Consider the following 17,025-nt stretch of genomic DNA (forward strand, 5'->3'; position numbering starts at 1 on the left):
TTAAGTTCCATGGTATTTTTGGTATGTCTATCCAGAGCGCACTGTTACAGGTACTTTCAGTGAAGTGTATTCATTTTGGTGTGGTGGGGAATGGGGCATTCTCAGTGGCAGCCTCAGTTCAATTCCCACTTCAGGCACAGGCAGCTCCTTGTGACTCTGGGCAAGTCACTTAACCCTCCATTGCCCCAGGTACAAATAAGTACCTGTATACAATATGTAAGCCGCATTGAGCCTGCCATGAGTGGGAAAGCGCGGGGTACAAATGTAACAAAACAAAAACTGTGAACTAGGCTGCCTCAGTTTTTGCACAAGGAACCAGACTACCAGTCATTACTTAAGAGGGTTGAAGACCTGGCTGATCACAGGACTGGGTGGAGGACAGTATGAGGAAGGTCTCTTTACTCCTGCTGGGTGTGAGGGGGAGATGGGAAGGGTAGAAGTTAATGGAAGAAGATGGTTGGTAATGTTTGATTTTGAATGTTGCAAACTGTTTTGATAGCCTCTTTGAGGCTAATAAACTGTATATAAGAATTTTAAACAAATAAGGCGGGGTTTGGGGGTAATAGTAGACCCTGCTTTGGCTCAGATATACAGTCACTGTTATGGTTTGAATACATGTTTTATGGGAAGCAGCATCTGTTTTCTACTAACAATCAGCACACGGTAATTCTTGAGAAAATTACAGCATTTCCGGATTTTTTTGTTTTATTTATTGCACATAATTCAGCTAAGTGCTTCTTTATTGCCTTGTGAGAAACCAGCCGAGCAAGTTTTTAAAAATTATTATTTTATTGTATAGAAAACCATTATTTTAGAATGACTGGAAGTGGCAATTTAGAATTTTCAAACAGATCTCTGGGGAGAAAAAGCACTTTGTGAAGCACATGAGGGCTTTTAGCTGCCAGTGTGAAGCTGTTCTGAGACCCGCAGCACAGGCCTGAGTCACTTAGCAGTTAAAATCCACAGTCCTGTGTTTGTAGTGGTACCACAGTGCTGCAGCTAGAGAGCTTAGAATGATTCCCCTGGGAACTCCAAGAAGAAAAAGCAGAAAATATATATATTAAAAAATAATAATAAACAAACAAGGGTTCATTTAGCATATAATAAAGCAATGTAATATTTACATGAAAGAGAAGGAAATAAGACCCACATGGTCAAGTGGATTCCACGGTACACTGCCTCAAGTCAGATTGGATTTGAATTGGAGGTCTTATGGAATGACAGCCTATACCAGCTGAGCAGTCGTTCCAGTAAAGGCTTTAATGACCGCTTCAGTTAAGTTTTGTTTTGGAGGGGCTGGCCATTCTCTTTGGGGGGGGGGGGGGGGGGGCGGGTTCTGACTCTACTTTTGAAGTGCAGTCTGCTGACTTGTGGGGTTCCTGCTTGATTTTCATTTTGAAATGTGTCTTTAGGATTTGCCATTTTTTGTAATTATTTTTTGGTGTGACCATTCACTTGTTCCTTATTTTGGGATTGAAATAAAGGTTTTTTTGAATCACCTGATTTTCTCCTGGTGAAGGAGTTTTTGCAGCCGATTCTTTTTTCCTTTTTTTCTTATATATATGGACCTATGATATTATCTTACTTCCATTTATGATAGTGGATTTTCAAATACTTTTTGTATTTATTCCTATCGGGAGTTTTGAGGTCTCATTTTTTTAATAAAGATATTTTAAATTTCTTTATTAAAACTTTGTAGAACCAAGTGAATGATACACAAAAATATATTTAAAAAAATTTCAAACTATTTTGTATAGTTTGTCTTGGATGAGCCTTTGTGGGCTGAAGCCAGTGGGCGGAGCTTGCCATCATATTGTGTAACCTCAAACATTTGAAGACTGTATTGAAAACAATAGCAAACTTGTGAGATTTATGACTGCCTATGTGTGGGTGTGTGTGTGTGTGGGGGGGGGGGGGGGGGGTTGACAGCTTTTTTTATTTATTTGAATGCTTCACATATGTAACTCAAGTTTTTTTTACCTCTGGGGGGTGAGCCGCAGTCCCGCTCCGGTGCAGTAAATTTGTTTTTGGAGCCATGGGAGTTCCCACAACTCGGCCCCATGGTTCAGGCAGAGCTGAGGCCTTTCTTAAGCTTCCCCCTACAAAATTCAAGCCTCCTGCGGCTCCAAAAACAGGTCTGCTTCTCCGGAGTGCCTGCACCCGCAGAGGGATTGTGGCTCACGCCTAAGGACCCCTCCGAGAGGTTATAAAAACCTCAGGTTACATATTGGAAGCTTTCAAATAAATAAAAAAAGGTGTCAAATAAAAGAAAACACGCATAGGCAGTCATAAACTTCTGTTGTTTTCAACAGCGTCTGCAAACGTTTGGGGTCACGTGGAGGGGCATAATCGAACGCGAACGCCCATCTCCATGAGCGTCTATCTCTGAGAACGGGTACGTGAAGGGGCGGGACAGACCGTATTTTCGAAAAAAAATGGGCGCCCATCTTTTTTTTCGATAATACGGTTTGTGCCGGGCAAATGCACTGGATTTGTGCGGATTTGAGCTGGGCGGTTTTGTTTTTCAGCGATAATGGAAACCGAAGGCGCCCAGCTCAAAAACGAACAAATCCATGGTATTTGGTCGTGGGAGGGGCCAGGATTCGTAGTGCACTGGTCCCCTCACATGCCAGGACACCAACCAGGCACCCTAGGGGGCACTTGTAACAATTTTTAAAAAAGTAAAATACCTCCCAAGTCCATAGCTCTCTTCCCTTGGGTGCTGAGCCCCTCAAACCCCCCCCAAACCCAGTAAAATGTAGTAATTACTCCAAGCAGTATAAAATTTGCATTTCTATGTCTATTTGTCTTCTTTTTTTAATGCGGTTATAATACTTTATAAGTAGTACTCTTTTTTGTGTGCGTGTTTGTATGAATTTTGGTTTTATTTTAGACATACATTCTGTTAAGTGTTTAGCTGCAGTTACTCAGCTGTTGCAGTTGTGGGTATGGACAGGGAATAAAGGGAATATTTTATTCAGTACATCAGTTGGAGCGATTCCATTTATTACAAGCAGTTTAATTAGTCACACTACAATAAGCCAGAAGCTATAAGATTTTCTTGAGGTAAAAAAAATAAAAAAATCATGTGTGCTTAAGCTCACAGTAGTGACCGAAATGACAGTTGTCTGAGCCGTCCAAAGTGGACAAAATGATTTTTCTCAATAAAATCTGGAAGATGTAGGACCCGGCCTAACTTCCTTGTTGACATTATGTAACACTGCGTGCTTGGACTAAGAGTTGTCCATATTAGTTAGTATTTGGTCAATTGCTGCTGCCTGTTTTTTTCTCTGTTTGTTATAATATTAGCATAGGCCTGAGAGTATTGGCCTCTCTATTTCAATCAAGCTAAATCAAATCGAAAAACCAATTTGAGTGAATTGAATCGAAAAATTTTGACTGAATCAGACAGCACTAGTATCTACCCTAGAAAGGCAGCCCACTTGGAGCCTTCTTAATCAGGAGGGTATTTGGAGGGCTAACAACTGCAGAAGCATTATTACTGAGGAGCATTGTTAGAGGAGAAGATTATCAAACAGCCTTTTTGGTAAGAACAATTTAAATTTTGAAAGAATCCTCCTTTGCGGGGGAGGGGAAAGAGGTATTTTTAGAGATGCTACTGCTGGAAGTCAGGATGAGACAGCTGCTGCTGGGGTGGCTGGGTAGGTGATGGAGAGTGGCTTTTCACTGTAGTTGCGGGTCGTGGGTTGACTAGGGATTAAACCTGTAGATGTTGGGGGCAGGTGGGCATTGGAGAAAAGCTAAGGCTGCAGCTTCTGAATGGGTGCACTACTCCACTCACCCATATTGGCTTTAGCTTTTCTCTCATTGCCCCAGCAACCACAGCTTAAAGCCTACACTCTAGATGGGTGGCAGTGGGGACAGCAGTGGCATCTTATCCACTCCTTTCCTACCACTTCCTAAATAACTTGCTGTGCATCACCTTGAGAACATTATGAATGTGTAATTTAGACATGTGCATAAATAAATAAAAATTCCAGTTGTTCCCAGTCTGGATTTCTGGGCTGGCTACTAGAGCCAAAGAAACTTTGAGCCCTGGAGTAGAGGGAGCATTTAAAGGGACAATCTTACATTCTAAAGCACAAGTGGGTAGATAGGCCATCATCTCTCATTTTATATGTAGTGTCATAGCAGTACAGAGACTCTTCCACTGTGTAATGCATGTTGAGATTTGTTTTCCCTCAGTTGTTACTTAAATGAAACTAAACTGTAGTGTCCCTACAAAAGCTGGGGCCACTTTGGATCCAAATGAGCTGATGGAGAGCTGCCAAATATCTTTCTATGCAGGGTGCCGACACTATTGACCGGTTGGTGTATGTCAAGGACATCCATTGCCTTCAGACTCTTCAGTAAGGATATCCTCAAGAAGGTGAGGATTTTCAAATGCATTCTCTTTTTTTTGTTTATTCAGAAATGCCTTGTCTCTTTTTTCCCCAAGCATGTGGCATTCCCCCCCCCCCCCCCCCCCCACTTCCCTGTGTCTGTCAGGAGCTTGGCTAGAGAAGCAGAGAGTAGGATTAAAAATACCTGAATGATGAGGCTACTCCAGTGCTCTCCAGGGGCCATTAGTGGGCCCCAGGCCTTGCATTGAACAATATCACTTGATATTAACCTGGCCACCTCCCTGGCTATTTTTACAAGGAAGCTAAAAACTCACCTATGCACTCTGACCTATCTGAGTGGGTGAGCTGTAATTTTTTTTCCCTCAGACTGTGGAATTTAACATTGTACTTTTATTATTATTTTCTTTTTCTCTGTGAGATACCATGGGTTGGCCAAGATATGAAAAAAATTCTCCTTACTTCTACATTCCCTCAAAAGTCATCTATCCCCCCTTCAATCCATTCAGAGCTCTGCTGCACGTCTTATCTTCCGCCTAGACCGATATGCTCATATCACCCCTCTCTTCAAGTCACTTCACTGGCTTCCGATCAGGTACCGCATACAATTCAAGCTTCTCCTACTAACCTACAAATGCACTCAATCTGCAGCCCCTCACTACCTCTCTACCCTTATCTCCCCGTACGCTCCTACCCGAAACCTCCGCTCACAGGACAAATCCCTCCTCTCTGTTCCCTTCTCTACCATCGCCAACTCCAGGCTCCGCCCTTTCTGCCTTGCCTCTCCCTATGCTTGGAACAGACTTCCTGAGCCCATACGCCAAGCCCCCTCCCTGCCCATCTTTAAATCCTTGCTCAAAGCCCATCTCTTCAATGTCACCTTCGGCACCTAACCATTTCACCTCTATCCAGAAAAATCTAGACTGCCACAATTTGACTGTCTGCACATGTTGTCCATTAGATTGTAAGCTGACTGCACATGTTGTCCTTTAGATTGTAAGCTCCTTTGAGCAGGGACTGTCCGTCTTTGTTAAACTGTTCAGTGCTGCGTAACCCTAGTAGCACTTTAGAAATGTTAAGTAGTAGTAGATTCCATATTAAAACAAAGACCTAAGTCAGTGGTTCTCAACCTTTTCTCAGGGACACCCAACAAGTCAGTTTTTCAAGATATCTATAGTGAATATGCATTAAAGATATTTGCATATACTTCCCAATCCTCAGTTACAACACTGAAGGGACTTTTGTCTTCCTCCCACTCGAAAAAAGAAGTACATTCTAGTATAGTAAAGGCTGTATTGTACAAAGCCCATTTTGCATAGGGGCTTAAAAGTGGGAAATGGTAACATCCCAACATGGACATCCCAGTTCCTAAGTATTTTACAAAAGGCTCTGCTTAACATGGAGCCTTTCCTAAAATATTTAGGACATTGTCAAATACACATATTTGCCATCATGCATAGTGGGAGCAGTGCTTTTACAAGGCTGCGTGCAGGAAAAAAGAGCAGCATCACTTGGTAACTATCACTTATATGTGGAAATGACAATTTCGCAATTTCACCTTTAATGGCTGCACTTAAATGTGTAGTTGTCTGATTAAATAAGTGGCACCAATTAACAAGGGAAGCTGCCAAAGGGTCTTCATAAATTTAAAATAAAAATAATATGGTACATGGAGAATTAAGAGCATTAACCCCTTTGATTCCTCATATTAAGGCCTAGTTGAAATTAAGTCGGTGTGGAAATTAGTTTAAATATGTTCATTTTGCATTGCAAAAAAACAAAGATATACATTTTTGGGCCACTCAAACCATACCTGTGACATGCCTCCTTTTAATCTGTCCTGGAGCATCTCCATGTATAAATGATTGTGTTGTGAAATTACATTTACACGTGTATGTCAGTTTGCACATGTAAATACCACTGTCTACGTACAAGTGGAACCACTTTTAAAATGACTGCCTTACAATGACTGTGTGTGTGTTTCCAGAGATACTCCAGCTAGTTAACCCTGATAACTGAACTGCAGTCTTAAATCGGTGTGTCAATTCTAGGGCTGTGCTCCTCAACCTGGTAGAAAGTTGTATGGGGACAGAAATTTCACCATCCCCACCTGTCCCCACTGGAATCACCTCCATCCCTGCCTGTCTCCGCATGTACTGTCCTCCATCTCCACTCATCCCTTGTGCTAATACAACCCAACTTGTCCTAACAGTTGGCTATGTTGATAACTTTCCCTTTCGGTGCTTATGCAGATTTCAATGCTAACAACCATATCCATTTAATTTTTTTAGTACCGTTATAATTGCCATGGCAGAAGGAAAGGATAGGTAGGCTGGCCTGGCACTACACTACTGCGGGAATCCCATGGGACCTGCATCTATCCCTGCAGGACCTGCTTCCAACCCCATGGGAATCCCATGGTTATGGAGGGTTTCCCTGTGGGAATCCCACAGGAACCACGAGGATCCCGCTAACCACATTCCCATGCAGCTCTCTACAAACCTGGTCTTTAGAGGTTCCCTCACCATTCTGGTTTTCAGGATATTCACAAGCAGTAGCCAGGAGATACATTTGTATGCATTTGCACCGCTCTGTGGATATTCTGAAAATCAAACTGGTTGTGAATCCCCAAGGACCAGGTAGAAGACCACTGTTCTTATTTCTTGTAGTCTGTCAGGGCATGTGCCCTAGGAGCTCTGTTTGCAAGACATCCTCGAGAGCACATTCTCACTGGTTAACTCCCTGTTGCACTTGGTAGTGTATCACCAGAAATTAAATGGAAAGCTAGGAAGAACAGTCAATTCATTGTCCCATGAACATATGTTGTCATGCTCTCTTTACACTATACACCCCCCTGAGAAGTATTTAAGCTTTCCTGACTGTGGGGTCTGCTATGTTGAAGTACTGCTTTTTTACCAACAGAAATCTAAAACATCCCTCTGGAGCTCTTCCTGGATTTCCAAATCCACATTTTTTTTTGTCTTGGCTCTCCCCCATCACAGATATGAATCCCCAGCACAGACAGTTGTTGAGGAATCTTCGGATGCAGCTCTGTGCAGAGGTGCTAGTGGATGGATTTGTCGTGCAGTATTTGTATCAGGAAGGCATTTTAACAGAGAGCCACCTTCAAGAGATCAGCTCCCAACTGACAAGCCAAAGGAAGACCTTGTTGCTGCTGGACATCCTTCCTTCCAGAGGGCCCAAAGCCTTTAGTGCCTTCCTTGAATCTCTACAGGAATTTCCTTGGGTGCAGGAAAAGCTGTGGGCACAGTGCAAGGAAATACCAGAAGCTCCTGCTGATAAACTTTTGGGCATTCCTGCACATGTACAGAACAACCCACCAACAGATAAACAGATCAACCAACTGGCCAGCATGCTGGGGTCGGAATGGGAACATATTATATTGTGCTTGGGCTTGTCCCAAAATGCCATTCACCAATGTAAAGTCAATCATCCTTGTAATGTGCAGTCACAGATGGTGGCAGCCTTTATCATGTGGCGGCAGCGCTTGGGGAAGAAAGCAACATTGCAATGTCTGTGTAACAGCCTGCTGGCAGCAGATGTAGACCCTTCCCTGATCCAGCAAATGCTGAAGTGAGGAATCTGCCTTATGTTGACACGTCTTGGCTCTTATGGAAAGCACGTCTCTCAAACCCTTACCTACCTTCTATTGTGATTTAAATGAAAATTGTATTCTGTATGTATTCTACAGTACTTCAGAAGCACCCAGAACAAGTGCCAGTACTATGTTGGAGATTTTTCACACAGAATGAGATCTGATTGGCTAATGAATGTGTAGTATGATAGCTAATAATGCAATCGGATCACTCTTATCAGATAATTTGTAACTGTCTTGACAACTAGACAAGTTTGGGTGAACTGCAAGAGAACTGATCAGAAAATTTGAAAAATCAGAATAATATAACTAAGTGCTTGCTATAGCTTTATTTCTACTGCATAGCCTAACTGACAAGTGAAACTTTAGGCATTATTGCATTGCATGAAAGGAGAGGCTAGCCTATTCTACCTCAAAATGTGTCATACGGTGAGGTGATGGGTGATGCTCTCTTAAAATAATGGTAATTGATTTTGCTCAGTGAAGCTGTTTACAATTGGAGACATTTTCAATGTTGAACCCAGCTGCAAAAGTTACATATGTGATTTTTAAGCATTGGAGATGTGCATTCATTAGAACACATTCAATTTTGGTGTATAGTTAAGTTAGTGTGTGTGGTAAAGCAAACTAACATGCATTAAATTAGTGCATGTTAAAAATGTGTGTTACTTTTTTAAAAATTAAAACAAATATGTGGTATAAACTGAAAATGCAAAATTTAAGGAGGGAGAGCCCAAATAAAAACAAACTGAAAACTTTTGCTCTTTGCATGTCCCTATTAAGCATACTTGAAGCAATCCAATTTTCAAGCACAGGGAATCTGCATAAATTGAATATGGGTCAGTTATGTAGCTAATTACCTATATCCATTGCAAAAACAATATTGTAAAGCTATGTGTATAAGTGATCTTAGAAGGGTTGGACAACATTTCTGTGTGTAAATCGATGAACGTGGGTTAGAAGTGATTTTACAACAGTTGCTATTTGTACCCAGAAGCATCAGCATGGAGAGATTTTAAGGGGGGACAGGTTATTTGTGCACCTTGAAAGTACACCTGTATTCTGCATTTTACAATGGTAATATATAGAAATTACAGTGGTGTACTGCTGACTGCTCCTTTGCACTTAGTATTTGGAGGGATGTTGGGGGGTGGGGGGGAGAATCAGATTTAAAACTACCTTTAAAAACCAGAAATTTGAGTTTTTAGCTTGTCTGCTTAATTAGCTCCCCTTTGTACATACAAATAGCAAAATTGCTGCATGTTTAAACATGCAAAGCCCCAAATGATGACCATGATTCTTTTTTGAATATTTTCTTTTATAAAATGGCTTCTTCTGATGGGTTCTTTTCCAGAATCATGTGGGGGTTTTTTTGTTTGTTTCTTTTGTAATACTATGGCCGTCATTTTACAATCCTTATTTGTATTTTGGATTGTGCATAAACCAGCACTTCAGTGTTTATCTTGCATAAATGTCTTAAATCTCTATTTTACAAAGCCAGGACATGCATGTATCCAGCCCAAGTGCATGCAGATGGCAAGGAAGCTGGTCTCAGCATGTCTTGGGTGGGATAAAGCATAGCAAGTTCCTAGGTGTTTGTTCCACATTTCAGAAGGAAACATAAATGTCAATGTCCTAAGAGATCAACATAGGGAGTTACATCAGCTCCTTATGTATCTTTTAAACATCAGTGAAGGTGAATTGCTTTTCTCTCACCACTGTGCTCTGTTCTTCACTGCCACAGGTTTAAACTTGAGATCATGACGTTTCATATATGCTTGAATATAAACCAAGATTTTTGGATGGGGATCTCGGTTTTATATGTGAGTCTCCCAGTGGTGTGCTGGTAAATGTTTAACAACAGGCTCTCTCCCCGGTCCACCTCTGCGCCCCCCCCCCCCCCCCCCCCCGAAATTGCAGAGCTGGCTATAGCCAGGGAGAGAGCCTTGGGGGGGGGGGGGGGCAATGCATTACTCCAGGAAAAGAAAAATTAATTGATCCCAGGTTCCAATCTAATTCATGTTTAATGTGGGATAAAATGCCATAAATAAGTAAATAAATATAAACTTTTAATGTTGAGCACCTGATTCTCAAAGTGGACATATTCCAAACACTATAATGAAAATAAAATGATTTTTTTCTACCTTTGTTGTCTGGTGACTTTGTTTTTCTGATCATGCTGGCCCAGTATCCGATTCTGCTGCTATCTGTCCTCTTAACTCCGTTTCCAGGGCTTCCTTTCCATTTATTTCTTTACTTTCCGCCTTTCTTCATTTCTTGCCTTACATCCATAAGTAAAAGCTGGGTCCTCCGCAGACTTTACTGTCCAGTGGATCCAGCTTCTGCCTATTTTCTTCATCCATGTGCAGTTTTTCTCCTCTCTTACTTTTCCCTCATCTCATCTCCTTCCTCACTTTTCCCTCCTCTCCATCCATGTCCAGCATTTCTTCTCTCTCTCTTCCCTCTCCTCTATCTATGTCTAGCAATCCTCCTCTCCCCTGCCCTCCCCTCCATCCACCCATGTCCAGCAACCCTCCTCTCTCCTGCCCTCCCCTCCATCCACGCATGTCCAGCAACCCTCCTCTCCCCCATGCCCTCCCCTCCATCCACGCATGTCCAGCAACCCTCCTCTCCCCCTTGCCCTCCCCTCCATCCACGCATGTCCAGCAACCCTCCTCCCCCTTGCCCTCCCCTCCATCCACGCATGTCCAGCAACTCTCCTCTCCCCTCCATCCACCCATGTCCAGCAACTCTCCTCTCCCCTGCCCTCCCTCCATCCATATCAGCAATTCTCTTCTCTCCCCTGCCCCCCCTGCAGCCATCCATACCCATCGATTCTCTTCTCTCTCCTGCGCCCCCTCCAGCCATCCATACCCAGCGATTCTCTTCTCTCCCCTGCCCCCCTCAGCCACCCATACCCAGCGATTCTCCTTGCTCCCCTGATTACCTCCGTCGAAGCAGCCGCGTTATTGAAAGCCCTTGCCCATCTGTAGCCTTCCCTTCAAGTTTGTTCCCTCAGAGCCCCCCCCACGGAAAGAGGAAATGACACCAGAAGGCGGGACTCTGAGGGAACGAACTCACGAAGGGAAGGCTAGAGACTGGCAGGGCTTTCAATGACGCGGCCGGACGGAGGTAATAAAAAAGATTTAACCCCCCCCCCCCCAGGGCGGCGCAGGCAAACGAGGGCAATGGTGGGAGGTGAGGTAAACGGGGTAAACATGGCTTGTGGCGCCCTCCTGCCATGCTTACCTCGTTTACCGGAGCCGGCTCGCCCTGCAGAACAACCGGCTCGCAAGATGTTAAAAAATTTAACAGCCGGCTCTTGCGAGCCAGCTCCAGCACACCATTGGAGTCTCCCCACAGTTAATAACATTTCTTACTCCACGCTCCTTTTCCCCCTCCCTCGTAGCTACCAGCATTTCTTCCTCCCTCCTCCCCCCCCCCCCCCCCCCCCCCCCCCACAGTTACCAGGCATTTTGCTTGCAGGTCTTACCTCCTTTGGCGTATGCTGATAAATAAGCTATGTGCTGGGGCGGTGAAGGGTCATGAGCAGTATTTTGAATTTCTGGGGATATGTCCGGGCTCTGGCATTGAATTTCCAGGTATGCAAGAGAGGTGAAAACATAGGGGTTAAGTGCAATATTCAGCACTTAACTGGCTGTGGTGAACCACCTAAAGATAGGACTGATTTTTGTGCAGTTATCTTGGCTAAGTACTGAACATTGACACTTAAACGCTCACCTGCTGCCTCTGCTCCTGGAACACCTCTAACTGGTTTTGGCTTGGGCTCTAACCAGACATTTCCAGAGGAACTATCCAGTTAAGTGCCACTGCATATGTCTGGTTAGCCCCAGACAGGCAATTTAAATCATATTAAATATCAGGCTGTTTGTTGATGGTGGTGGGTTTATTTTTTAAGGAAGTTGGTGTTCATTTTTGTGTTTAAATATATACATATTTATTGTACTTTGCATTGAGATTTTGTAAAAAGAAATCATAAGTGAATTGTCAAATTGCATAATACAATGAACAGTTGGGTGTTCTCACTGTATAGCATTAGTAGGAGAGCTTACTTTCCAGACCTCTACTGCAGAGATACCAAACAAGTCATAGAGATCTGAAATGAGACAAAACTGCAGGAAGAAGGAAGTCAGCCTGCGCCTCTTAGGTGCACGGAGTCCTTGACTGTACACATGTAGTAAGGAGCAGACCACTCAGTGACACTGCCATACCTCCCAGGTAGGAGCAGTGTCGGCGAGAAGGAGCCTGATCTTATCACCAAGGACGGAAGTAGCAGTGAAACAATGGACATGATACACAATTTGCACGCCTGTAGTGGGTAATTTTAAAAGCCATTTCTGAGATATGTCTGAAAATTGCCCACTCTTGCTGCAGATAAAAGTACGTAGGCTGTTCACATTGCATGTACATTAACCTGTGCCTTAGAAGGGATGGAGCTGGGGCAAAAGAGGAAGTGTACATGCAGAAATTTCATTTTTAAAGCTCTGTGCATACTTTTGAAGCAGGTCAAGTGAATATAAGGAGTGTCCCTTTGAAAATTAGCTTGCAGACCCTGCAAGTTGTTTCCTTATTGTCTGTTGCATATAGTGAGAAAACTAGTACTGGAACAAATACCCCTCAAAATGATCCATGAACAACTTCATCTACACCTAGTGATTCTGAGGTTGACATGATCAGAAGCAAACAAGGGCAACAGAGGCCATTAGCACCAGCCTAGCACCTGTGTTTCCATCCGCCGGAGGATCAGAGCTGGCAAGCACATTGAAACAATGAGCTTGCTGGCTCTGAACGCCAAACCAGGCCATTAACATTCTTCCCCAATGCTCGGTAGGCAGCACGTCAAAAAAGGGTGCTGCTCACATAGCAAACCCTATGCCAGCTTGGAGCTGGTGTTAGGTTTGCCAGGGCATTGGGGAGGAATGGGGAGACCCTGTCCAGCATGCATTTGCATACTTCCAGGCTCCCCACCCCCCTCAAACACAGATACCTGGAAGTCCAGTGGACCTCTAGGCCCCTCACCTCCTCAACACTGAAAATACCCTGATGGTCCAATGGGACCACTAGCCAGGACACCCTCCTCTGACACCCTACCTTGAAGTTGGAGAAGATATAAAGGAATTGGAGAAGGTGCAGAGAAGGGCGACAAAAATGATAAAAGGGATGGAACGACTTCCCTATGAGGAAAGGCTAAGACGGTTAGGGCTCTTCAGCTTGGAGAAAAGGCAGCTGAGGGGTGATATGATAAAAGTCTACAAGTTAATGAGCGGAGTAGAGCGGACAGATGTGAAGCATTTGTTTACACTTTCAAACAATAATAGAACCAGGGGACACAAGATGAAGCTAGAATATGGTAGATTTAAAACAAATAGGAGAAAGTTTTTCTTTACTCAGCATGTAGTTGGACTCTGGAACTCGTTGCCGGAGAATGTAGTGACAGCAGCTGGCCTTACGGAGTTTAAGGAGGGGTTGAACAGATTCCTGAAGGAAACGTCTATTGAACATTATTAATTTTGGGGGGGATTTTGCCGGGTTCTTGAAGCCTGGATTGGCCGCTGTCGGAGACAGGATGCTGGGTTTGATGGACCCTTGGCCTTTTCCCAGTATGGCGGTGCTTATGTGCTTATGGAGGGACTAGCACTTCCTCACTTCCCCGCAGGTGCCACCTCATAAGGGCGGTGCCCTGCCCAGTGCTTCCTGGGATGCGCTGGGTGGGACTTCCATATAAGGGAGTTTCTCCTTTATATGGAAGTGAAGCCCCGCCCAGCACATCCCAGGATCCGCTGGGCAGGGCGCCAGTAGAGGAGGGAGGGAATGCTAGTCCCTCCTTCTTCCAACTTTGAGGTAGATGTTCTGGAATTTTCTGGCCTTTTCTTTTGGGTCTGCTTATTTCTGTGTGTTTCCACTGATAGTGGCAAGACAGGAATTTCTGGCTGACCACAAACTGACAAGACCATTGCCATGATATCCCAACCAACTGTCTTGTTACAAACTGACCAGACCCCCCATTGTCATGACATCCCAACTGTTTGTTACTGAGCAGAAGTGTGGCAAGGACACTAAGGCCCTATCACAGGTTTCCTATATACTTGCAGGATTGCTGATTGGGTGATATATGAGGTGGTCCTTTGTGATGGGAAGGGTATATAAGTAACTGCTCATCTAAAGAGACTCTGAAATAGGAGGATGGCAGGAGAGTTTCATATCCTTGTCACAGCCTATTTCCAGGGGGGTACTCTTCCCTCCCTTGATAGAAACATTCTCTATAGCTAAGATTCTTTCTTTCTCGCTCTCTGTAACCTTTGTATGAGGAATAAAAATTTCCTTCCTATTGTTAGAGACTCTGTTCTGTAAAACTGCTAATGCCAAGAGCCAATAGTATTTCTTGTGCTGTTCCTAGTGAGAAATAAAGATTCCTTTTCTGCTTCTAGCTTAGCCTGAGTTTTTTTGTAAGAATAGCATGACCAAATGCGCAGCCTAGAACATAGGCCACCGGGGGGGGGGGGGGGGGGGGGTGTTCAGCTTGCAGTCCCATTGGACCACCAGGGTATATTCAACTGAGAGGATGTTCAGGGTGGTGGTGGTGGCATGGCTAGCGGTCTCACAAGACCACAAGGGTATTTTCATTGTTTGGGGGGGGGGGGGGGAACTGCTAGCACATCTTGATAAAAGAGGCCCTAATTCTATATCCCCCTTACAATTCACTATACAACAATATTCAAATTGTTATCATCACCTCAGGAACAGAACACGCTTAAAGCAAATAAGTTTGTACTTCCTCCAGACTGAGGCAATTACACGGGTGATCAAGCGGGAAAAAACACCATTAGAGGAAATTTGTGAAAAATTCCATATGTCACGGGGATTGATTGGGAGCCTGTATGGTTGTATATGTAGGCGGGCACCCTGTTACATTAAACACAGGAAAAGCTGGGAAGGAGAGCTTGGTGTGGCCCTGGGGGAGGCCCGGTGGGAGAGAATAGAACGGGCAGTGGCGAAAGTGTCAATCCATGTACCGCTTAAGGAAAATGCGGTGAAGGTGCTGTACCGATGGTACCTTACTCCGGACCGCCTTCAGCGCATATACCCGGATTTGACGGGGCTGTGCTGGAGGAGGTGTGGCCAAAAAGGCACAATGGGACATGTGTGGTGGAGCTGTATCAAAGTGAAAGCCTTTTGGAAAGCTGTTCACAGTAGGCTGCAGCTTTGGGTGGGCCGTTCAATTGACTGGGCCCCAGAGGTTTTTCTTTTTTCTATAAAGGTAGTAGGCCTTACAACACATCAACAAGCATTGGTGAGGCAGGCGGTGGGGGCTGCCCGGGTAGTAATAGCCTCGCACTGGAAACAAGTGGGGGTCCCACCAATTGCGAAGTGGCATAATAAATTGCGATATGTGTGTGAAATGGAGAGACTTGTAGCAGAGCGGAAACATCAAAAGAGTAAATGGTATTCGACTTGGAAATTCTTTCTCAATGATGCGAACACAACCTAGAGTTATGCTGGTGCAAATGTAAGGTTGGAAAAGTTTAATGTAATCCCCATAAGGTGGTGAGGAGGGGGAGGGGAAGGGACGGGGAGGGGAGGGGAAAAAAAAAAAAAAGTCAACAGAGGGGGTTTTTTCTTTTTGAATGTTGTTATAATATAGAAAGCATCTTGTTGGAATGTTTGTCATATGGACATATTTGTACAACTGCATTCATGGATTTTGTTTTGCACAAAATGTAATGCATAAATGTTCAATAAAGACTTAAAAAAAAAAAAAAATAAGTTTGTGTTTGACCCAGAACCTACTTTCAAATAGGGCCAGACACTTTATGAAATACCACAAAACCCTGTAACCTATACAGAAAACTTAACATACCATTGGGCCAATGATCAATTTCCCCATGCTGTTCTGACCAGTGCTGTAAAATTAGCGCCAGAAAAGCGTGGGGAAATAACTTCCCTATAATCAAAACTAATAGCATGCAAATTTTTGCGGACTGAGATGCTCAAAGTCCTGAACTATTCTCCACCTAAAGAGCCTGTGACAGTCCCTCTGCATAAGGTACTGAAGGAAGTCCTTATGCAGAACTGGTCGGCCCTTCTATCTGGCCCTGTAGTCCCCGAGAAAGCTGAATCTCAGTATCGGATCCATGGTGAACCTGGATTGATGAGGTCTCAGTTACCCCACAATTCTATGGTGGTGGATTCTGCCCTCAAGAGAGCCAGAAGTACTAGAGACTATGCTTCGGCGCCCCCAGGCAAAGAAGCTAGGACTCTTGATTCTTTTGGGAGGAAGACGTATCAGGCCGCTATGCTTGCCGCCAAGATTCAGTCATACCAGCTCTTCACGAGCGTGCACTTGCGGGACTCGATAAGGCAACTGTCTAGCTTGGTTGATGCACTCCCTCTGGAGCAAGCCGAGCCTTTTCGCCAGGTGGTCAGGCAGCAGAAGGCGTGTCGAAAATTCCTAGCCAGGGGTACGTTCAACACTTTTGATGTAGCATCCAGGATCGCTGCTCAAGGTATAGTGATGCATAGACTCTCATGGCTGCGTGTCTCTGACCTGGATCATTCGGTCTAGCAGCGAATGGCGGATGTTCCTTGCCGGGGGGACAACCTTTTTGGTGAAAAAGTAGAGGATCTTGTTGATCAGATCAAGAAGCATACTACTACCTCCTCATCTAGGAGGTATTTTGGGGGGAAGAGGAGTGCTCCCTATTCCTATCCTAGATGTAGGTACACTCTTGCTTCTCAACAGCCTTCCCAGGCTCAGCACCAGCGCGCGCGTTCTTGTAAACAGCGTGCGTCTAAGGCCCGTGCTGCTCCCCAGCAAAAGCAGGGAACGGGTTTTTGACTGGCTCCAGTTAAGCATAGCCTCTGTAAAAGTGTCCGTACCGGAGAACTTGCCGGTTGGGGGGAGGTTGATATTTTTTCACCAAAGGTGGCCTCTCATAACCTCCGACCGGTGGGTCCTTCAAATAGTCCAGTCAGGATACATCCTGAATCTGGAATCCAAACCTCCAAATTGCCCACCGGGAGCTCATT

The 17,025-nt window shown here is 44.4% G+C and overlaps 1 protein-coding gene across 3 annotated transcripts in view; it reads left to right on the plus strand.

Moving 5' to 3' along the window:
- Positions 1 to 9,880, plus strand: part of CRADD (CASP2 and RIPK1 domain containing adaptor with death domain) — a 29,054-nt gene extending 19,174 nt beyond the window's left edge. For 2 of the 3 annotated variants that reach the window (XM_030209236.1, XM_030209237.1), the window contains exons 2-3: positions 4,309 to 4,390; positions 7,364 to 9,880. In XM_030209236.1, the coding sequence (XP_030065096.1) occupies positions 7,366 to 7,959 (594 nt within the window). In that variant the 5' untranslated portion in view covers positions 4,309 to 4,390; positions 7,364 to 7,365 and the 3' untranslated portion in view covers positions 7,960 to 9,880. Of the gene's footprint in view, positions 1 to 4,308; positions 4,391 to 7,283 lie in introns of all 3 variants that reach the window. The other variant, XM_030209238.1, reaches the window with a different exon arrangement.
- The last annotated feature ends 7,145 nt before the right edge of the window (positions 9,881 to 17,025 follow it).

Source organism: Microcaecilia unicolor, chromosome 7, assembly GCF_901765095.1.
Source record: "Microcaecilia unicolor chromosome 7, aMicUni1.1, whole genome shotgun sequence".
Lineage (NCBI taxonomy): Eukaryota > Metazoa > Chordata > Amphibia > Gymnophiona > Siphonopidae > Microcaecilia > Microcaecilia unicolor.